This window comes from Brachycentrus maculatus, unplaced genomic scaffold (assembly GCF_059751285.1).
Source record: "Brachycentrus maculatus isolate JH-2025_06_01 unplaced genomic scaffold, ASM5975128v1 h1tg000203l, whole genome shotgun sequence".
Lineage (NCBI taxonomy): Eukaryota > Metazoa > Arthropoda > Insecta > Trichoptera > Brachycentridae > Brachycentrus > Brachycentrus maculatus.
The window spans coordinates 61,367-81,439 of record NW_028280954.1 but is presented as its reverse complement, the minus strand read 5'-3'; the positions used below and the strand labels follow the sequence as shown (position 1 = coordinate 81,439).

The window sequence follows — 20,073 nt, the reverse complement described above, 5'->3', positions numbered from 1 at the left end:
ATTTTCTGCTGCGAGTCCGTAAATGTTAATATTTTTGTGTAAATACACTATAAAAACATAATAAGTAAAGTGTACTGTGTACTGTGAATGTCTATAATGGATATCCAAACGCTACCAAAAATATGCTTTTATGTAAAATAATCCAGCACAGGACAGAAAGTTTGACACTCGTAACTGAGCAGCCTAGAGGTTAAGTAAGAATTATATGTATGTATTTAAGATTATTCTCGAATATGTAAAGGTACCCCGTACGGTATGAAAATGTAACCCGTACGGTGCTCTTTAGAGGGAGACAGCGATATGGCTTTCTCTTTCCTTCCGGCCGCTGATTGGTCGTGCGTTCCCACTGTCGAGGGACATTCGATCGCGGTTGGGTATACATAGGGCGCACTTTGTTCCAATAAATTAGCGCGATGACAGTGATTTGTGATCACTACAGTGCATCAAAACCTCCTACCAGCCGCTCGGTGAGTTGATTTGTCTTGTTTTCGATTGGCTCAGGTACTTTTATCTTAAACTTAAAAGAGCATAGGAATCCTCCTCCCCCATGTAGGGCGCCTCCGCCACCCACATTGCCCTCCCCCCACTCGACCGCCATGACAGTCCGATCGAGTACGAGTCGGAAATTGACGATTTTTTAGGTGCCAGAGAGCACCGCGACCTCTTCCCTCAGGAGAAGAATCACGTACTATATTTATGCCTACAGAGGCATAGGGAGAAGAAGAGGCGGAAAACCGCTTCCGCCTCGTCTGAATACTCGTCCGACGAGGTCTGTACTCCAATGAACTCGCCGACGTAGCGTACAGTCCCCCATCGCCTCCGCCTCCACCTCGAATATGGAATGGACTACCATCCAGTCCAGGAAGAGGAACCTTCCCTCTTCGCCCGCCTCACCTAAGAAGGCGAAATCACCACCCGCAAAACGGGACCGCGCTAGCCCCGCGTCCCCGCAACCGACCACCCCCGCGCCCGTACCGACCACCCCCGCACCGACCACCCCCGCACCGACCACCCCCGCACCGATCTACCCCGCGCCCGCGCCCGTACCGACAACACGATCAAACTCTCCCGCGACGGCTTCGCAAATCGATTCGGCAATCCCCGATCCCACCCCCGTGCCCTCGCGAGTTCCCCCCATTGTCCTCCACAAAAAAGACAACTGGAGCGCCCTCTCAAAAACCATGGAGACCCGTGGAATTGATTTCACGTCGAAAAACAGGGGCAAAACCCTCTGGGTCTTCGTGAAGACACCGCGAGACCATCATAAGGTCACACAGATGCTGATGGACCAAAAAGGGGACCATTACTCTTTCCGTCTTCCCGGCGAAAAATCGCTTGTACGCGACGCAGCGACGAGGCAATCGCGCCGCAGCACAAAGTACTGTAGATGCCGCAGGCGCTGGCGTCAGCGCAGAGCGGCCGGGCAAGTCTCAGTCCGCGGCCGCGCTCGAAGGTGGATCTACCCGCGTAGAGATCCACCGGAAGCCCAGAGATCCCTTGCGATCGCCGGCGAAGGCGGTATCACCGCCTTCTGCAACCTCCCGGTTGCCTGCTGCACGCAGCAGGCAACCGGGTCGTAAGTCCGGTATCGCTCCGTCGGGTCGTCGCGGCGGCTCCGTTGTCGTCCAGTCCGGGTGCAGTCAGCTCCAAAGTAAATCCGAGTCCAAGTCCAGGGGGTAGCGGCAGTCGAATGTTCCTCGGGGCGATGAGTCCGGGCGGGCAGCGAAGTCGGGAAGAAGCGGGGCGGAGAGAAGAAAACGCAGCGGTAGTCGGTCGAAATCTGATTTATTATGACGAATATTCCCCCATATATACCCGCTCTGGGTGCCTCGCCGTAGCGCCGCCCGGCCGTGCCTGACCAATCGCGGAGGGGGGTATGTCCGCCAATCACGGCGTAGAGGGAGCGAGGGCATTCGCGTACCGTCTCCCTCTAGCACGTATAAGGACATCCCCACTCCGCTACTTCGGCGCAGTCGAGCGCGCACCGCAGAGCAGTATACACATTACAATATATTCAGTCTTATAGATATCTTAAAAATAGCTTAATCTAACCTAGAGCTATTTCTCTCCTCGGTATGGGCAATGACCACCCCCGAAAGCGACACATTTCAGTCTTTATTGAGGGGACAGTACATTGCTAACACATACCGAGGTCCCTAAGCTAATTAAATTATATTTCTAAATCTAGTGTCTTCTTTACGTCGGCTACATCGCTGAAGATCGTCCTGCGCGGAATACCAGAAACGGTAGAAGCGCAGGACGTAGCAAATGAATTGGCCTCAAAGTACGAGGTTATATCCGTACACCGGATGAGAACGGGCGGCAACCGCAAGCCGATCCCACTCATGCTTGTGAACCTGAGGCACACCGATGCCTCCAAAAAGATCTTCACGGATCTTCACACAATCCTGCATCTCAGGATCAACGTTAAAGAGACTACGCTCCCGCCCCCCTCATGGGCCAATGTTTCAAATGTCAAACCTACGGGCACTCCAACAGCAACTCCGTGAGCTGCTATCAAAGTGCACACCAGCTAGCGTCAGCTCCACAGGGGGGGAGGCACCCGCAGGTGGCGCCACAGCTTCCACCCACTTACGGACGCGGCAGGACGACGCCGCGCATCAGCCCAGAACAGACATCGGCCGCAGCTCAACCGGTTCCGGTGTTGGATCCAGAACCAACGTTATTCACTGGGGAATTGCGGGATGACCTGATCGGCCACACACGAGTAAAACCTGGGGGACATGGCCCGGCGCCTACTTGCCACGCGGAGCCGAGGCGTTCGGAAACCTCTGGCTTGCGTTGGGGCGCATCAGGCGAACACGCAGATTGCTACCCAATATGCGAATGCAGAAAAGGAACGGACGAAAACCGCCATTAGAATAGGAGAAAAAAGAACGGAACGCGTCCTGGGTATAGTATGGAACCCCAAGAGCGACATGCTTTTTCCAATACGGGACCGAGATGGCCTCGATCCCCGAGAAACCCACCAAGCGCGAGATGTTAAGCGCAACCATGAGCATCATTGACCCGGTCGGCTTTATTACATGCCTCACCTTGCGGTCTAAGATCATACTGCAGGCGATCTAATCACCTGGCGACGGGTTAGGACGAAACCGTCCTGGGTATAGTATGGAACCCCAAGAGCGACATGCTTTTTCAATACGGGACCGAGATGGCCTCGATCCCCGAGAAACCCACCAAGCGCGAGATGTTAAGCGCAACCATGAGCATCATTGACCCAGTCGGCTTTATTACGTGCCTCACCTTGCGGTCAAAGATCATACTGCAGACGATCTAATCACCTGGCGACGGGTTGGGACGAAACCCTTTCACTCTGAGATGTGGTCAGTGGCGCCGACTAATGGAAATTAACAAATGCGGAATTGGGAGAAATCGACGAGCTGACCACAAGTGACAAATGGAAATGGGTACCTACGAAAGAAAACCCGGCAGATATTGGAACCCGCGATATGGGGGCCCCAGACCTCTCAAGCAACGGACTATGGTTTGGCGGCCTATGCTTTATAAGGAAATGCGAAGCAGAATGGGGCAAACAAAGCCAAGCAGAGAGATGCTTGAAGAGAAACCGGTCCGGCAGTTTGTCGGACAATCAAAAAACGACGATACCCTCCCGCAGGTGGAGCGGTTCTCCTCGTGGACCCGGCTGGCGTGCACACCCGCCTGGGTATTACGGTTCATCTCCAGATGCCGGCGACAAGCAGTCATGGGACAACCCGGAAGAGGTTTTGAGCTGCGCGCCGCAGAGATATATGTCGCGGAAAACATGTGGATAAGGAAGTCACGAGAGAGCGCGTTTCAAGACAAACTGGAGATGCTGAAGGCCGTCTACGCTGCGACACCATTTTTGGACAGCACCAGTATCATACGAACGGGTACGCGCCTGAGGGTTGCGAATGAGTTCGTGACAAGCCTCAGCACCCCGCCTGTCCTCGAAGGAACATGCCGGTACGTGCGGCTTTTAATTGAACACATTCACACAAGAAGGGTGAAACGCTATGGCGCTCTCTTCACGTTTATGGTCACATGCGCCATCCACCTGGAGCTCGCGTCCTCGTTGCGAGCGAACACCACGATAATGGCGATCAGGCGAATGACATCCCGGAGGGGTTGTCCCATCGCCTTATATTCCGACAACGGGACCAATTTTCACGGCGCAGACAAGGAAATGCGCGACGCCGTGACGGAAAACTGCTGGTGGAATTAACGTTCGCAATATAAGATGGGAGTATATCGCACCATCTTCCCCGCACATGGGGGGAGCATGGGAAAGGCTCGTGAGATCAGTGAACGAGCAGGCTCTGAAGGAGGAGACCCTGAAGACAATACTCGCTGAGGTTGAGTATTCGGTGAATAACCGCCCACTGACGTAGGTTTCGTTGCAGCCCGAGGAAGACGTACCCCACCCCGAACCACCTGCTCATCGGGACCACCAACGCGCACCCCATTGGTGTATTATAACAAGGATGACGAAGGAGCCTGCAGAAATCCGCAGATATACTCTGGCGCCACTGACTGTGGGAATACCTTCCCACGTTTGCTCAACGCAAGAAATGGCGCATCCTCGCACCCCCGATCCAGAAGGATGACCTGGACGTGATGGTTGACCCTAACCTGCCGGGGAATTGTTGGCCGCACAGCATAGTGACCCGGGCTGACCCAGCTGCTGATGGACAAGTACGCGTAGTAGAGGTCAAGACCCCCCGGCCACGGAGATCACCGTGACAAGAAAAGAAAGCGCGTCACCCCTCCTGGAGACTTCGGATGCATACCAGCTGCACGGGGGGAGGTGTTACGGACGAGTCGCACACCCCGTGCGGCGGCATTTTGATGCAATGTGTGACTTCCCTCCTTTTCGGCGCGTCTTGTATGACAATGTGTGTACAGCTTTGCCCTCCCAGATGTTGCAGTTATTGTCTCGATGAAGTGCCTGCCAGTTAATCTCAATGGGTGATCACTTTGGCTAGTTGGCCGTCCTGCTTGTTGAGTAGGCAAATTATATTTTTCGATGAACTTCGTAATCACGGCGTCTTGGAATTGGGGAAGTGCCGTTTTTTTTTACCTTTAAGTCAAAATAACTCCACGAGAATTGAACAGCATCATATCTATTATATGGAAGGCTAACTTTTTATACCATTTACAGTTTTTTTTATCAATGGGTCACTGCGATCCACCGCGCCCATATTTTTATTGTATTCCAGTACACATTTGGGTTTTCTAATCGGTTCATTGGAAATCCTTTCTACTTTTCCCTATTCATCCACACTGTCGTTGTGCAGAGTTGTCCACACGTGAATGTCTTATCCCGCCACTTAAGGGCCATCATTTCGGAATGGAAGGATGAAGTTTAGGAAAAGAAAGAAGCCACAATCTTTTTTTCCCGACAGTGCCACATGCGCTTGTACCTTTCTCGTAAAGAACTTGTAAGAGTTTGGGGCTGGTGTACCAGCTGTCTATCCACAGTGTTCATATAGTCTGACAACTATGCGGTTACAACCGCACCCGAAACACCAATTTTAAAAACGTCTTCAATGTCCGTGTTTTTTCCCGCATATATTATAAAGTCTATTATATATCCCGTTTCGACATCGCACATTACGAAAAATCTTATGCCAAAACGGTGTCTCTTTGACGGAATGTTTTGTTTTATGGATAATCTTCCCTTCCAAAGGAAAAGGCTTTCACCGATGCAAAGATGTTGGAAGGGTATCAGAGTTGATTTGACTTCTCTCTTACATGATCAATAAGCATCTCTACTTTGTATATTTTGTCCGTTTTGTCAGCTTCGGCATTGTTACAAAAATGAAGCATACTTGAAATCAGAAGATGCGTGTCTCTCGGCATAAGAGATCCCAGTATGGGGTAGTTATGAATTGGTTTTGTTGACCGATATTCGTGTTTATTACATTTTATATTTGGTGCCATCGACATGGTAACGGCAAAAATAATAATAATTTTTCAACTGAGACGTTTTTCCATTTATGAAGGCGTGAATTTGGTTCCAATGTAATTAATGTTGTTACATCAATGTAATACCTGTTTGTTTCTAAAACAATTTTGTCAAGCAAATCTTTTGATAAAGAATGTTCCAACACTTCAGAATGTGTAAAGAAATAAATAAATTTGACGATGCGGACGAACGCGCTACATCTGGTCGCAATACATTTTTCTCAATATTTAAATCTTCTTCATCAGAGTCTCGGTCGCTTTCAGAATCACTGCTCATTACAAAAAACATGATATTTTCGTCATCGCCGTATAAATTTTCATTAGGTAGAGACATATTTATGAGGATAAAAGTTAAAAGGCGAGACAAATCCTCGGATTATATGAAGTACCGCACCGTACACAAAGAAAATAAAGGGTACAAAAATACCACAAAACACCGTGTTACACAATCATACGACAGTAGATGCGATGCGCAGCTTACCATCATACCATAGTTTCCAATCTTAAATGACATCATCCAACATATGATATATATTGCTCCCAAACTTAGTTCATTATGGATGTTCAGTAATGGGCAGAATGGCAAAAATGCGGTGTATAAAGTGATCGCTTAATCCATACAAATGCTAGATCGTAAGCCCCGAGATGTCCATTCGTATGCAAACGAAAAGAGCTTCGTTTCAATCGAGACACCTATAATACTCAATAATATTACAGGAATATTGGTTTTGTGAAGTTCCATTCCATGGATATATGCTTTATGCATCCTTTGGTGCGAACAAAGGTCGGATGAAGATAAATTTAAATCTTAACCCTTTCCACTCTGACCATTTTTTTCTCATAACTGATCAGCTACTCTGATCGAAAAAATGCGACGTTTTTCTACCATTAAATAAATATTTTTGTTCCCTAATTTTGGGACCCTGGCAATTCGTATGACTACGAACCAGTACCTACACATCGTGACCGGACCTGAGAGTATTGGTAATTATTGTCAACTTTACGCCGCAGGATTTAAGAACTTCTGGGATTTACGACCCCAGAAGCGAAGCGCTGCCGGAGACACGATCGCCCCCTATCTACAGTCTAAAATGTGCGGTTTGGCGCCCCACAACCCTTTCGGAGTGTATTTTTAGACTTGTCTCATCGGATATCCAACTGATGTAATATATAATATACTATAGGGTCCGCCATCTAAAGTTTTTTTTTCAACTAGTGCTTATTTCGTGAATGGTAACACTTAGCTCATGTCTGATTTGACAGATAATTAGTTTTATCCTTCCGCTGAGCGAATATGGTTGTGTATACGCTTGAACAACGCTGGGAAATATTGCGACATTACTTTGAAAATCATGGTAATGTTGCAGAATGTGTGCGAAAATTGCGTACGGTTTTTGGAAGAAGAGAAGCACCGTCAGCTCCGTATGTTCGTTATCTTGTGAAAAAAGTGAAAGAAACTGGCATCCTCATCGATAAACCAAAGCGTGAAAAGCCAAAAACAGTGCGTACACCCGAGAATATCGATGTTGTGGCAGAAAGTGTGCGTGAAGCGCCATCAACATCAATTCACCGTCGTTCTCAACAATTGAACATTTCGGAGACATCATTGAGACGAATTTTGCATAAAGACCTTGGTATGACGCCATACAAAGTCCAATTGGTTCAGGAGTTGAAGCCAACTGACCATCCAATGCGTTTTCGCTTCGCTGAGTGGGCCTGCGATCGACTTACAGAAGATGCCGATTTTGCCAAAAAAATCATCTTTTCGGATGAAGCTCATTTTGATCTTGGCGGGTATGTAAACAAGCAAAATTGTCGTATTTGGGGCACAGAAAACCCGCACGCATACATTGAAAAGCCGGTACACCCAAAACGAGTCACTGTTTGGTGCGGATTTTGGTCCAGAGGCATAATTGGGCCATTTTTCTTTGAAAATGAGCAAGGAGTGGCCGTTACAGTCAATGGCGATCGTTATCGGGCCATGTTGAACGGATTTTTGTTCACAAAAATTGAAGAGGAGGATATTGGCAACATTTGGTTTCAACAGGACGGCGCTACGTGCCACACAGCCGAAGCTACACTCGATGTTTTGCGCCCTGTTTTCAAAAAAAAAAAGTTATTTGGCGGACCCTTTATTAGATTAAAACCAATATTTTTAGCTTTTTCACTTTTTTTATTTGACCAGCGACCGGGTTTCGTCGTTACCGACATCATCAGACTGGTTTTATCATCAAGGATTTAACATCGTTAGTGGAAAAGCTAAAAATATTGGTTTTAATCTAATAATATATTAAAAATGCAATTCCATCACCAAGTGTCAGTGGATAATATAAATCCATGTAAAATATGTCGTACACTTTATGATAAAATAATGTTTTCTCTTTTTAAGTACATTATTGGTTCAAAAAGTACTTGTCTAAACAAGGATGAACATTAAAAAAAAACAATGAATTTTGCATTTGCCCGAAATATTGTAAGTATTATTGCTTTACATTCAGGAAGTGACATATTCCAGATATCCATATGGTCCGCGACATCGTTGCCCAGGTTTTGCATTCGGTGTATAGGAGTATTGAACTGGGACGCTGTCCGGCTGTTATTACAATCAAATATATGAGGGTTTCTGGTTGAGGCGGAAATATTTATCATTTTCAATAACACGGGACAGTCTAAAATATTATATAAATTAATCGGATCAAATAGTTTTTCCTATCACTCGATTTGATTTAATTTCGTAAACGAAGCGATGAATTATAATGCAAATTATCCCCGGGTGAATTTATTTTATACCCTTTCTATTGTTTGTGAATGAACCCAGAATTATTATTTATTTTTTTATCTTAATAGTAATATACAAATTTCTTAGTTTTCTTTGCCTATTCTTTCTGCTTTTCGTAATAAAACTACTCGGAAGAGTAAAAAAAAATTGTTTCATTTTCCCATTCATCACTTTTATTTGTTTACAAAAAATACATGTATTTATGTAGGGGAAGGGGGAGCTAGTACACATTACAAAAAAATATCTGGTAACTGTTTATTTCGAGACACAATATTAATTTTATCTTAATGTACATATATTAAAATATAATAAAACAAATACGTTCCAACATAGTCCACAAAAATAATCATGGCATATTTAAAAATAATAAAAAAAACGTTAGGTTGTTTGCGGTGCCCGTCTCCCCGATCTCGGTCGCTACCCCCCGTTCGATAAGGGTCATCGAGGAGCCATCGTCGAGCAGCGCGTGGATGGATACTTGGCCGCGCGGTCCCTTCAACGTTATCGGCACCACTTTAAAGGCAACTGGAACCTCTACGGTATTCACACAGGATAACAATACATCGATCGGTGCACTATCGTCCGGGGTCCAGATCGCACTTTGCCCCCTTGCAGCCCCTGGATCTGTGATCCCAAGCATATAAAACACGCGGAACTCGTCTCGCGGCCGTCGGTTCGTTTGTCTCGCTGGTATTTCGGGGCTAGCGCGCTCAAGCCCCCCGGCGACGGCACCACCGTGGTTGTTTCTTCGAGCCACGCTGCCAAATCGTAGAAGTTGGCCCTCTTCAGGCCCCCGACGCGATGCCGGAACCAGTCCCACTTCAGAAAGGGGGGCAGCTTAGGGTGACGGGGATCACCTTTAGGAGCACCGGCTCCTCGCTATCACTTGTACTCGAGGCACTTTTCTCGTTCGCGAGTGGTCTGTCGCCCCCGGTGCCGACGGCAGCGGGTGCTGTTATCTGGAGCTCTAATATCGGGAGTTGGATCGAGCTTCGCGTACTTCGGCATCTCTAGCATGTCATGTCTTGTGGTGTTTACGGCGGCACCCATCGAGGCCGCACTTCTTTGCATTTTTACAATTTCCAAACCTGTGAGTGTTCGATAGACATGAATAGCACAGATGTTTCCGCCTCACTATATCCCATCTTTCCGGAATACAACAGTCTAAGTATTCATGGCACGATTGTAATAAATGCCCCTGTCCGCACAAAACACATGACACGACACTTTATATTTCCCTCTGATGAAATCACCGTCTGCGCTTGTGTGGCCTCTTGCGCTGTCTCTCTTTGCCGCCATATACGTGCGGCTCTATTCCTCCGCCTAACATCGCTGATTCTGTCAGATCTTCCAAGAATAGCGCGAAATCTTTCGCGGTGGGCCTCGTGCGGTCTCCTCTTCTGCTGTACCACCAAAGAGTCTTCATACACAGCGGCAACTTACTCACTAGCTCGCTTAGCAGTTGAGGCGTTGATATGTAGTCAAAGCTTTCCAAGGTCGTTATCGCGTTCCGAACTGCACTGGATAGGTCCACTAATGCTTGCGTCAATCCGTCGCTCTGTATGCAGCGGAGTCTTCTCACCTTTTCCAATAGTGAGGACGCAACGATGTCTGGCTGACCGTAGTGAGGTTCCAACGTCTTTATGTCACTATCTTGGTTCGGGTCCACGAGTAACGACGATACAGATTCTCTCGCTCGTCCCTTCAATGCAAGTTGTGGACGCAGGAGTTTCTCGACCCTGCTAGCGTCTTCTGGAACTGAAGCCGGGCTTCTTCCTAGCGAAGCCTCAAGCACTATCGCCATCCTCGATAAGACTGTCATGATGTTGTCCATATCTGTAGAGCGCGTTGCGGGCTCGGGATTCGCGTCCGCGCGTCGGCGGCCGCTCTCGACGTCTCGTAGTCTAGCGCGGAGATTTCGAACTTGCGTTCTCAGCCTTTGAACAGTGTCCTCCGACGAGTCCGATTCGACCTGTTCCGTAGGGGGTTCATCTTTAGGCGGTGTGCCTTCTCTCGAAGTCATCTCTGCGATGAAGATCCGGCTCGAAGGACCAAGTTGTACGCGATGCGGCGACTAATCTCGCGCCGCAGCCCAAAGTACCGTAGTACCAAAGGTGCTGGTGTCAACGCAGAATGGCCGGGCGTCAGCAATCTGCGGCCGTGCAAACGATGGATCTACTAGCCCAGAGATCCCTTGCGATCGCCGGTAAATATAATATTACCGGCAGCCGCAACCTGTAGCAGGCAACCGGGTCGTAAGTCCGGTATCGCTCCGTCGGGCCGCGGCGGCTCCGTCGTCCAGTCCGGGTGCAGTCAGCTCCAAAGTAAATACGAGTCCAAATCCAGGGGGTAGCGGCGGTCGAATATTCTTTGGGCGAAGTCGGGAGGCGAAGATAAGTAACCGCAGTGGTAATCGATCGAAATCTGTTTTATTCATCAAAATGGTGCCCTATATATATACTGTCTGGGAGCCTCACCGCAGCGTCGCCCGGCTGCGCTCGACCATTCGCAGAGGGGGGTATGTCCACCAATCACGGCGTAGAGGGAGCGAGGGCATTCGCGTGCCGTCTTGCTCTACCACGTATAAGGACGTCCCCACTCCGCTACCTCGGCGCAGTCGAGCGCGCACCACAGAGCGGTATACAAATCATAACAAGATCATTTAACATTAATATTTTCATGTCTTATAACAATGCAATTCCTTAGTACTAGCCTGCGCTTCATGTCGCTGTATAACGGTTAAGTACCGTTAGCTGAGTAACGGTACAGTCCCGTTATCCGATACTTGCCCGTGCGGGCCCCTCTCTGCGGGTGACCGCGCTCCCCGCTTTCCCTTCCGAGCGAGCGGAGCCCAGTCGATGCACTGGCACCGTACAGACCACATCAACACACATACAAACATAATATATACATAGATGCTTAATTCTAGACGCTATTATATGATTCCATTCTACAATCATTTTATCCTGTTACATATAACATATATGGTACATATAAAAGTCTCTGAGGGCCAGATGTCACGCCCTCATCATCAACATCAACATCGCCGTCGTCGTCTACGTTAGACCATCTAATACAGCGCAAGTAACAAAGGTCCTTATCAGGACCACCACACGAATAATCCAAATACTTACTGCAAATATATTATACTATAGACAGATGTGTGTGTAAATAATAACTACGATAATAGAACGAGAAGCGCAACAGTGATAAGCGCCCCGTAACGGATCGCGCAACCGGCCGCGCCGCGGTGCGCGGCGATTGCCTATCGCACGATTAGCCGGGCGTCCGATCAAAATTGTCCTTTATTTATATAAAAAATCATATACGTACGCATGTATATTATATATATACATTTTTTTTTCTCCTTCTTTTTATTTGGCCGTTGTTTCGGTTGCAAAATTGCTGTCACCTTTCGCAGTTTTTTGTTTTTGCTTTTTTTTTTTTTCCCCGAGCGGAACTGCTGTGATTTTTTTTTTGAGTTCTCTCTGGTCGTAACAGCTGTCACCTTCTTCTTCTTCTTCTTCAGTTTTCCGGGCGAAACAGCTGTCACCGTTTCCAGGCGAAACAGCTGTCACCCTTTTCAGGCGAAACAGCAGCTGTCACTTTCATTTCTTTTATGTTTTTTTTTTGTCAGGGCTACCAAACGATTCACACACACACCTATTCGGAACACGCTCAGTCGTCTTTCGTGACTTTCGTGAATTTTCATTATTATTTATTTTCATCGAAATGGGATGATTTATTAAATATCTCTCGTATACCATATACGAACTACATGCACTCCCATGCCACACGAGCGTTCACACTCCGGCCTAGAATATTTCGCTCGACAGTCATTAGTCAGCGGACGTTGCGTCATAATATAAAATATAATATATATCGATACAAAGTACAACAGTTTTTGAAAGAAAAGGCAACGCCGCGCGCGCCACCTGCAAAACTATTCACACAAACGCATCCGGATCACGCGTAGTCGGATCGTTGTCACGTGAATATGGGATGACCTACTATTAATCTCTCTCTCCTTGTATACGCGTACACTCCCACGACACGTGATTGTTTCCGGCCTGGAATCTTTCACTCGAGAGTGATTAGCGACGTTACTTACGCCCACAATATACATACATTGTATAAGTAAGTAAACTAAGTTTGAGTTCTCTCTGGTCGTAACAGCTGTCACCTTCTTCTTCTTCTTCTTCTTCAGTTTTCCGGACGAAACAGCTGTCACCGTTTCCAGGCGAAACAGCTGTCACCCTTTTGCTGTCACTCTCATTTCTTTTATGTTTTTTTTTTATTAAGACTCCCAAATTTGCGTCGCGTATTATAATATGTACATTTATATAAACATGAATACAATTCAGGAAAGGATAGAGAGAGAGAGCGAGAGTGAAAAAAAAATCAATGATTTGTACGTACTATCATCGTGTGCGGATACCCCGCTCCCTTGCGGTTCTCGAAGCCGTACGAGAGAGAAAAAAGAAAGAAATAAAGCAAAGCTCTATCCATCCACGTAGGTAATTGTATTGTGTTATTTAAATTTCGAAAAGCGAAAAACGGTTACGACATGGGTCGGTCAGGCAGTTGTTGGCCCTGAGAAGGGCCGTTTTTTGTTTTCAAATCGCATTCACATCGCGCGTAGCAGCGCGGTGCGGTGGTGGCGGTGGCGTGCGGGCGTCGGGACGGCCGGGGCGAATGTATCTCGCGCTGCGTGCGGTGCGGTGAAGAGCGGTGAAGAGCGGTGAAGAGCGGCGAAGATCGGCGACTTAACCTCCGAAACCGTACAGGGTGCGGCCCTGGCGCTTCAGGGCGTAGACGACGTCCATGGCGGTGACGGTCTTCCTCTTGGCGTGCTCGGTGTAGGTGACCGCGTCCCTGATCACGTTCTCGAGGAACACCTTCAGGACGCCGCGCGTCTCCTCGTAGATGAGACCGGAGATGCGCTTGACGCCGCCTCGGCGGGCCAGACGGCGGATGGCCGGCTTCGTGATGCCCTGGATGTTATCGCGGAGGACTTTCCTGTGTCGCTTGGCGCCTCCTTTCCCCAGACCTTTTCCTCCCTTTCCGCGACCGGTCATCTTCTCTGCGTGTGGTCTTCTTTTCGGTTACAGTAGTCGCTGCTCGCACGGTGCTCTACCGTGCGTGTGTAGGATTCGTGTGGCGTTTTTCGCCGGCCGGGGCCGCTTTTATGCACCAGACGTGCGCCCGCGTCTCCCCTCGCCGCCGAGCGATCCGACAGCTACGACGACACGCGCGCCGTCTCACTCTCGCGCGCGAGCAGCGAGGGCGAGAGGCGAGAGGATCGGCGCGACTCGGTATCGCGTCACGCGAATATATGTCTCAGTTTGTTATATGCATAACATTATTCCAGGCTAGGTTTTGAGTGTTTTTCGTAATTTTTCTGCATGCACATTTCTCCGGGGAGGATGCGATTGTTTCTCCACTCTATCTCCCGTCTCGCTTCACCGTCGAGCCCGTCCCGTCCCGTCCCGTCCCGTCCCGTCCCGTCCCGTCCCCTCCGTCCCGCCCGACCGCCCGGCGGTTGGGAATATTCGAATCGGCCAATGGCGTCGGCCCATCCCCCCCCACGGGGGAGACGGTATTTTCGATAAATATGACGCGCCCGGGAAATTTTTCCGAATAGAGAGAAGAATCCTACTCAGCTACAGCCATGGCACGTACGAAGCAGACCGCTCGCAAGTCCACCGGGGGCAAGGCGCCCAGGAAGCAGCTGGCCACGAAGGCGGCCCGCAAGAGCGCCCCGGCCACCGGCGGCGTGAAGAAGCCCCATCGCTACAGGCCCGGCACGGTCGCGCTCAGGGAGATCCGCCGCTACCAGAAGAGCACCGAGCTGCTGATCCGCAAGCTCCCCTTCCAGCGCCTGGTGCGCGAGATCGCCCAGGACTTCAAGACCGACCTCCGCTTCCAGAGCTCGGCCGTCATGGCCCTGCAGGAGGCGAGCGAGGCCTACCTGGTCGGCCTCTTCGAGGACACGAACCTGTGCGCGATCCACGCCAAGCGCGTCACCATCATGCCCAAGGACATCCAGCTGGCCAGGCGCATCCGAGGCGAGCGCGCCTAAGCGAGCTCTATGCGACGAGACGCGGCACGATTTTCGGTCGGTCGGTCGATCGGTCTGATTGACTAACACGCAGTACAGTGGTATCGGGCGGCCGTCACCTCGACCCGTTCCGATCGGTCGATCGATTCGAATAAAAATGGTCCTTTTCAGGACCGCATACACCTTAATCATCCACAATCGAATTCGCCAGCAGTATGATTTTGATACTCGTAGCAGTATGATTTCGATACTTGAGTTAAAAAAAAAAAAAATAATAATAATAATAATAATAATAACTTCCAATAAATTAATATGTATTTTACTCGCGAATCAATAGTAATTTTAAACATTCAAATCACGCAAGAGTACCGGAACGTACGATTTATTAATTTCATTATCGTCTCAGCGCTGAGATCATGTCGCATTTCGTTTTAATTACCTAACGTCCAAGCGCGACACGGCTCATCATGACCCTACTCAGGCTTTGACTCTTATTAATTTCATATATTTCACGAGTGAAAATTCTAAACAAAAACACTCGCCGAGATCATCTCGTATTGACACGCGTCGTAAGTTGCGTGCGCCGGGCGCTTTACCCATCGCGCATTCATTTACTTGCGATTTTTATTCATTTCATTATCAGTGTTTCTAGCATATCATATCGGTACTACCATACTATACCACAATTCAGGTCCGCGCACACGGACGGAACGGTCCTAGCGCGCTTCGGATATATTTCTTAAATGTACATAAATAATGAGAATAGTTATAAAATCAGCGAACGGGTAACGATTGGCAATAAATACATGTGGCGGTCCTGAAAAGGACCTTTGTGTACACTACTCTGCGAGATGATGATGAAACGGGCGGAGGAGTCCGGGGAGTAGAGAGAGAAGAGTGGAGGATGAGCGGGCGCAGAATCATCATTCTTACGCCTTCTTCTCGGTCTTCTTGGGCAGGAGCACGGCCTGGATGTTGGGCAGGACGCCTCCCTGGGCGATGGTCACCCCGGAGAGCAGCTTGTTCAGCTCCTCGTCGTTGCGAATGGCCAACTGAAGATGACGGGGGATGATCCTCGTCTTCTTGTTATCCCTGGCGGCGTTGCCGGCCAACTCCAGCACCTCGGCGGCCAGGTACTCCATGACGGCGGCCAGGTACACGGGCGCACCGGCGCCGACCCTCTCGGCGTAGTTGCCCTTCCTGAGCAGCCTGTGGATACGGCCGACGGGGAACTGCAGACCGGCGCGGTTCGAGCGGGACTTTGCCTTTCCCTTCACTTTGCCTCCCTTTCCGCGACCCGACATGGCGAGTGGTCGGAGATCTGAACTGGTTCTCTGCGATATGCGAAGCGAGGATGTGCGAGCTGGAGTGCGCGCACGTTGCGACCGTCGAGAGGTGAGTCAAGTCAAGTCAATGGCGAAAACGGGCGCACACACCTTATTTACGCCCTCCGCGAAGCGCACGCAGCGCCGCCGGGACCGGTCCCGCGGGGGGACCCTCCCCTGCCGCCGGCCCGGACGGCCCGACCGGCGGCCCTGGCTGGGTGCGCCGACCGAAGTGACAAAAACGGTCGATTTTTCAGTTTGCGCCACGCACACCGCACAGTACAGACAGTCCACCGCGACTCCTCTGCTCCACTCTACGCCGCATCTATTCCGAGATAAGAAGAGACAATGCCGCCCAAGACGAGCGGAAAGGCAGCCAAGAAGTCGGGCAAGGCCCAGAAGAACATCTCCAAGGGGGACAAGAAGAAGTCGAAGCGCAGGAGGAAGGAGAGCTACGCCATCTACATCTACAAGGTGCTCAAGCAGGTGCATCCCGACACCGGAATCTCCAGTAAGGCGATGAGCATCATGAACAGCTTCGTGAACGACATCTTCGAGCGCATCGCCGCCGAGGCGTCCCGTCTCGCCCACTACAACAAGAGGTCGACGATCACCAGCAGGGAGATCCAGACCGCCGTCAGGCTGCTGCTGCCCGGGGAGCTGGCCAAGCACGCCGTCAGCGAGGGCACCAAGGCCGTCACCAAGTACACCAGCTCCAAGTAGGCGCCAGCGCCAGCGCCAGCGCGTTGAAACACGACGCGACACGCACACGGACGCGCGATATTCGTCTGCACCGAATATTGTAATCTATACACACCGACATCGTCATCATCGTCATCATCATAATAATCATCGACATCAACAGCGCCGTCGTCGTCTACGTTAAACCATCTAATACAGCGCAATTAACAAAGGTCCTTATCAGGACCACCACACGAATAATCCAAATACTTACTGCAAATATATTATACTATAGACAGATGTGTGTGTAAATAATAACTACGATAATAGAACGAGAAGCGCAACAGTGATAAGCGCCCCGTAACGGATCGCGCAACCGGCCGCGCCGCGGTGCGCGGCGATTGCCTATCGCACGATTAGCCGGGCGTCCGATCAAAATTGTCCTTTTTTTATATAAAAAATCATATACGTACGCATGTATATTATATATATACACATTTTTTTCTCCTTCTTTTTATTTGGCCGTTGTTTCGGTTGCAAAATTGCTGTCACCTTTCGCAGTTTTTTGTTTTTGGTTTTTTTTTTTTCCCCGAGCGGAACTGCTGTGATTTTTTTTTGAGTTCTCTCTGGTCGTAACAGCTGTCACCTTCTTCTTCTTCTTCAGTTTTAGGGCGAAACAGCTGTCACCCTTTTCAGGCGAAACAGCTGTCACCCTTTTGCTGTCACTTTCATTTCTTTTATGTTTTTTTTTTTTTGACTCCCAAATTTGCGTCGCGTATTATGATATGTACATTTATATAAACATGAATACAATTCAGGAAAGGATAGAGAGAGAGAGCGAGAGTGAAAAAAAATCAATGATTTCTACGTACTATCATCGTGTGCGGATACTCCGCTCCCTTGCGGTTCTCGAAGCCGTACGATTCTATCATACTATCGTACGTACGGTGCCATATCCTCGAGGGCCTCTTCGACATGTCACCTTACCTAGTCATTTTTTTTTTTTTTTTTTTTTCCCCCTTTCCTTCGCTTCTTCTTCATTCTTTATGCATACTAATATACACCTGACAACTATTCTCATTACAAATACCATTTCCGATCACCTACCGAACTCGCCCCGACATTCGACATACATACATACACATCTTCAACAGTAGATACACGTTTTTATTTTTCATATTTCATTTAATACATATTCCTATTATCACATATTGTTATTATTGTTCTTCTTCACGCGTATCATCGTCATCGTCGTCATCGTCGGTCGTACGCACCGCTACGGCGACACGAATCATCATCATCGTCGCATCTCACCCGATTATATATCATCATCATCCCGATTTCGATTTTTTTTTTTTTTTTTTTTTTTTTTATAAGTCGATGACGTTTCACTTTTTACAGAACGAGCCTACTACTGCGCGCGGAGCTCGCGTCATTTTGCACGTAGACCGGAATCATTCATACTTATTATCGGTCTGTTTTATTCGTTCTTTCTTTTCTATTCATCTACTTCTATCATTCTCCCAACTCCTCTTTTTCCTTTCTTTATTTATATTTTTTCTAACTTCTATTCTTCTTTCTTTCACTTACGCCTTCCGATGATTCTACTACTACTACTACTACTACTATCCATCCCATTCGTGATACGATTCCTCGCAAACGACGGATCGTTATTATATTAATGTATTTTTTTTTTTTTTTAATTCTATTCTTTTCTTCTATCTTTTCGCGTCTCACTCGTTCGACATGTAATCCTACGATAGCCGTTAGTAGATCGATCAATCGTTATAATTCACTAGATAATATTCGCTCCCGACCCGGAGGCAGGTCTCTCTCTCGGCCCGGACGCTCTCCGGCGGTCCGTCGGCGTTCGCGTGTGTTACGTCCGGCCGCTTCGGGGGGCCCTCGCTCCGCCACCGGAGGCCCTCCGCGGCCGGCGGACGTCTCGGACCCGGGGCCGGGTCCTGCCCGACGGGGGCGGCGCGCGCCCGGGCCGCCAGCTCGCCGGGGAGACGCATTCGCGGCCGGCTTTCGGCCGCCCAACGCTGCCGCCCTGCAGCTTTTGCGCCTCTAAACGTCCGCCGCGCCGCGGCCCGGCCCCCGGGCCGGCCGACCCGGCCGCCGGCCGACGGCGGGACCTCCCGGCCGCGGGACCCGCCGCGCTCCGCGTCCCCGGGCGGATCCGTTCGGCCGCCAGGGCGGTTTTCGTCCGGCCGCCTAAGCATAAATGACAACACTTTTCATCGGCAAAATCGACAAGCGCGCACCGACCGTCCGCGACACGGTATAAATTTTTACCGACAGGCGAGAACGAGCGCCGTCTGACGACAAATACGGGAACTAATCGTCCCCCCGCAACCGCTCTACGCTCGCTACAGAACGCAACGCAACAAGACTCGCAAGATGGCAGACACAGCAGCACCCGCGGCCGCCTCCCCCCTGCCGGCGACTCCGGCCAAGAAGGCGAAAGCGTCCGCCGCCGCCGCCTCCAAGAAGCCGAAGGCGAAGCCCTCGCACCCGAAGACGTCCGAGATGGTGAACAACGCCATCAAGGAGCTGAAGGAGCGCGGCGGCTCCTCCCTGCAGGCCATCAAGAAGTACATCTCGGCCAACTACAAGGTCGACGCGGACAAGCTGGCCCCGTTCATCAAGAAGTACCTCAAGGGGGCCGTCGAATCCGGCGCCCTGGTGCAGACGAAGGGCAAGGGAGCGTCCGGTTCGTTCAAGCTGGAGGCGAGCAAGGCGAAGGCGTCGGCCGGCGGGGCCAAGAAGAAGAGCAAGCCCGCCGCGTCCGCCGCTTCCAAGAAGCGCGCCGCCCCCGCCAAGGAGAAGAAGCCGGCCGCGGAGAAGTCATCCGCCGCCGCCGCCGCCGCGAAGAAGAAGCCCGCCAAGAAGGCGGCCGCGGCTCCCGCCAAGGCGAAGAAGGCCGCCGCCTCCCCGGCAGCCAAGAAGGCGGCCGCGAAGAAGGCCGCCCCCGCCAAGGCGAAGAGCCCGACCAAGGCGAAGAAGACCGCCAAGCCGCCCACCAAGAAGCCCAAGGCGCCGAAGCCCAAGAAGGCCGCCGCCCCGAAGGCCAAGCCCGCGGCAAAGAAGGCCGCCCCGAAGAAGTAGGGGTGGAGTCGTCTTTGTCGTCGTCGCCGCAGCAGCCGCCGTTGCATATTGTCATATTGCACAGATCACGCAGAAGAGTCAAAAAGCCCTTGTCAGGGCTACCAAACGATTCACACACACACCTATTCGGAACACGCTCAGTCGTC

General features: G+C 50.0%; 4 protein-coding genes across 4 annotated transcripts; 2 read left to right on the top strand and 2 right to left on the bottom strand.

Annotated features, from left to right (window-relative positions):
- Window positions 1–13,515: 13,515 nt before the first annotated feature.
- On the bottom strand, window positions 13,516–13,827 carry LOC148307219 (histone H4). Its single transcript, XM_088263806.1, has one exon. It carries the CDS (start codon window positions 13,825–13,827, stop codon window positions 13,516–13,518), a length of 312 nt encoding a protein of 103 aa, XP_088119932.1.
- A 593-nt stretch (window positions 13,828–14,420) lies between these two features.
- On the top strand, window positions 14,421–14,831 carry LOC148307218 (histone H3). Its single transcript, XM_088263805.1, has one exon. The coding sequence runs from the start codon at window positions 14,421–14,423 to the stop codon at window positions 14,829–14,831; it is 411 nt and encodes a 136-aa protein (XP_088119931.1).
- A 908-nt stretch (window positions 14,832–15,739) lies between these two features.
- Window positions 15,740–16,114, bottom strand: LOC148307217 (histone H2A). Its single transcript, XM_088263804.1, has one exon. The coding sequence runs from the start codon at window positions 16,112–16,114 to the stop codon at window positions 15,740–15,742; it is 375 nt and encodes a 124-aa protein (XP_088119930.1).
- Window positions 16,115–16,483: 369 nt separating this feature from the next.
- On the top strand, window positions 16,484–16,858 carry LOC148307216 (histone H2B). Its single transcript, XM_088263803.1, has one exon. The coding sequence runs from the start codon at window positions 16,484–16,486 to the stop codon at window positions 16,856–16,858; it is 375 nt and encodes a 124-aa protein (XP_088119929.1).
- Window positions 16,859–20,073: the final 3,215 nt, after the last annotated feature.

Bases quoted from the DNA above. Each gene is read 5' to 3' on its own strand.
- LOC148307217 (XM_088263804.1), bottom strand. From the start codon at position 16,114: ATGTCGGGTCGCGGAAAGGGAGGCAAAGTGAAGGGAAAGGCAAAGTCC.
- LOC148307216 (XM_088263803.1), top strand. From the start codon at position 16,484: ATGCCGCCCAAGACGAGCGGAAAGGCAGCCAAGAAGTCGGGCAAGGCC.
- LOC148307219 (XM_088263806.1), bottom strand. From the start codon at position 13,827: ATGACCGGTCGCGGAAAGGGAGGAAAAGGTCTGGGGAAAGGAGGCGCC.
- LOC148307218 (XM_088263805.1), top strand. From the start codon at position 14,421: ATGGCACGTACGAAGCAGACCGCTCGCAAGTCCACCGGGGGCAAGGCG.